Source organism: Buceros rhinoceros, unplaced genomic scaffold (assembly GCF_000710305.1).
Source record: "Buceros rhinoceros silvestris isolate BGI_N320 unplaced genomic scaffold, ASM71030v1 scaffold44951, whole genome shotgun sequence".
Classification (NCBI taxonomy): domain Eukaryota; kingdom Metazoa; phylum Chordata; class Aves; order Bucerotiformes; family Bucerotidae; genus Buceros; species Buceros rhinoceros.
Window position 1 is genome coordinate 1 of NW_010394474.1, and position 2,163 is coordinate 2,163.

A 2,163-nucleotide genomic window follows, 5' to 3' on the forward strand; every position below is an offset into this window, starting at 1 on the left:
CCAGCCTGTCCAGGTCCCTCTGGATGGATCCGTCCCTCAGGCCTGTCCCCACACCTCTGAGCCTGGTGCCTCCACACTCGCTGAGGGGACACTCAGTCCTCAGTGCCACCCACCTCTTCGGCACCAAAGGGCTTCGGCTTCAGGGCTGGCACGTGCACCTCCTCGTAGCCCTTGCGCTGCCTGCGGAAGGAGCCATCCGGCAGCTGGCATCGCTTGTTGGCCATGAAGTGACTACCTTGGGCAAACACCAGATCCTCCAAGTCCAGCACCTGCCGGGGAGCCAGCACCTGCGACAGCAACGGGAAAGGATTAGAACAACCCTCTGCTGCCATTGTCACCCTGGGACCGGAGGAACCGTGACTGCAGCCGGTTGGGAAGTGCCTCTTTAGCACATCAGGGGCTTATTCTGGGTATCATCCTGCCCAGGCCTCCTCAACTGCTCTGCTGGCGCTTCATGAGGGAGCTGGTCTGCAGAGTGAGGAGCAGATGACTTCAAAGAGTTTTACCTCTCCTCCTTGGTCCAGATCCATGGTCTCCAAGTCAGTGTCCATGCGGGACTGGCGGACACGCTCCCGGCGAGAGCGTTCTTCCTGCACCAAGAAATGAGGAATTCAGCCCCGGGGAGGAGCCGCTGCGGGTCCCCACGAGCAGAGCCCGGGCGGTCACATAACCACAGCTGAAAATTTTTGACTGTTGAACCCAGTGCCCCCGTGGCCAGGCCACTTCCAGCAGAGCAGACGAAAGGCTGCAGCGAGCGAAGACCCACGAACCTGCAGGGCCTGCCATGCACCAGCAGCGCTCCTCAAACACAGAGACACCAAACGGGGTCCTCGCATCCGCGTAACCAGGGTTTTCTCTAGCCACACGCCCCAAAACTAACCCCCAGAGGCCAGGCAGAGCCAATGAACCTGCTCAATTCCGACCCTGGGGGATCAGGCACTGGTCAGAGGTGACCAGGGTGGTTTATTGCGGTGAGCTGCCCATCAAGGAGGCCCAGGGTGCTCTTAGAGACCCGTTAACACATGACACTTGCAGATACTGACATTTTCCTGGCAAAGGAGACACGCAAGTGCCTCAAAAATCAGGTGGTGAATGTACCATCCACTCAGCAGAGCCCGAGCCACCTGGGCAACGTCTCCTCTGATCTCCAGACCCCAGCCGAGCCCGCGGGCTCCCCTCTCACCGCAGACAGCGGCCACGATCCCCTGGTTCCTCACCTCATCCTTCCTCAACCGGATGAGATCCTACTTCTCCGTCTCATGCAGCTGGTACAGGACCTCGCGGGCTCCCCTCTCACCGCAGACAGCGGCCACGATCCCCTGGTTCCTCCCCTCATCCTTCCTCACCCGGATGAGATCCTCCTTCTCCGTCTCATGCAGCTGGTACAGGAACTTGGACAGCTCGGGATCCGCTTCCATCTTCCCCATGATCCGCTCCTTCTCGGCTTCGCTTTGGGCGCTGGCCAGCAAAGTGCAGTAGAGGACTGAGAGGAGAGGGTCAAGGGGCGGTGGGTGGGCTTAGAGGGTTGAACTGAACCAAAGGGAGCCAAGAACAAGGGGCCGAACTTCGGGAAGCCCCAACGGCGGGTGAAAAGGCTCGAGCTGTGCTAGAGCAGCCGGAGAGCAGCGCGGTGGGAGGGGGACGGGACTCACTCATCATGCGGTGCTGCCGCAGGACTTTGATGAAGTCGAAGGTGTTGAAGCCCAGCAGTAAGACAAGCTGGTTCTCGCATTCCCGGTCATCGCTGGCGGTCTGGGGGGAGGAGGAAGGAGCCGTGACCTCCGTGTCCCATGGAAGGAGAACCCCTCGACTCCAGACAAGGTGATCGATTCGGAACTAAAATCCCACCCCTGTCCCCTTCCTCCCTGGCGAGTTCACGATGCCCACGAGCATCAGCACCAGAACCAGGAGGAAACCGCCCGACTTAGGACAACCTCCCGACAAAACCTCGTCTCCCCTTTAAAGATTCCTGTGCGTTAATGCGGCCCAACCTCCCCCAGCCCTTGTCTACATGTCAGCAAATGCTTTATCTGAAGAACCACAGCTTGGGATGGTCGCAGTCAGAGGTGCTCTGAGACCGCTGCGATGCCGGGGCTCGGGTGCCCACCGACCTTCAAGATCTCCAGCACTTCGTCTGCCTTCTTCTGGGAAACGATGGCGTCG

The 2,163-nt window shown here is 59.9% G+C and overlaps 1 protein-coding gene across 1 annotated transcript in view; it reads right to left on the bottom strand.

Annotated features, from left to right (window-relative positions):
- Window positions 1-113: 113 nt before the first annotated feature.
- LOC104501420 (U5 small nuclear ribonucleoprotein 200 kDa helicase-like) overlaps window positions 114-2,163 on the bottom strand; it is a gene marked incomplete at its 3' end in the record, with an annotated part of 3,791 nt that continues 1,741 nt past the window's right edge. Inside the window, exons 5-9 of the mRNA XM_010145226.1 lie at window positions 2,112-2,163; window positions 1,653-1,752; window positions 1,347-1,483; window positions 507-590; window positions 114-287 (exon numbers count right to left, since the gene is read on the bottom strand). Coding sequence (XP_010143528.1) covers window positions 114-287; window positions 507-590; window positions 1,347-1,483; window positions 1,653-1,752; window positions 2,112-2,163 — 547 coding nt within the window. The remainder of the gene's footprint in view (window positions 288-506; window positions 591-1,346; window positions 1,484-1,652; window positions 1,753-2,111) is intronic.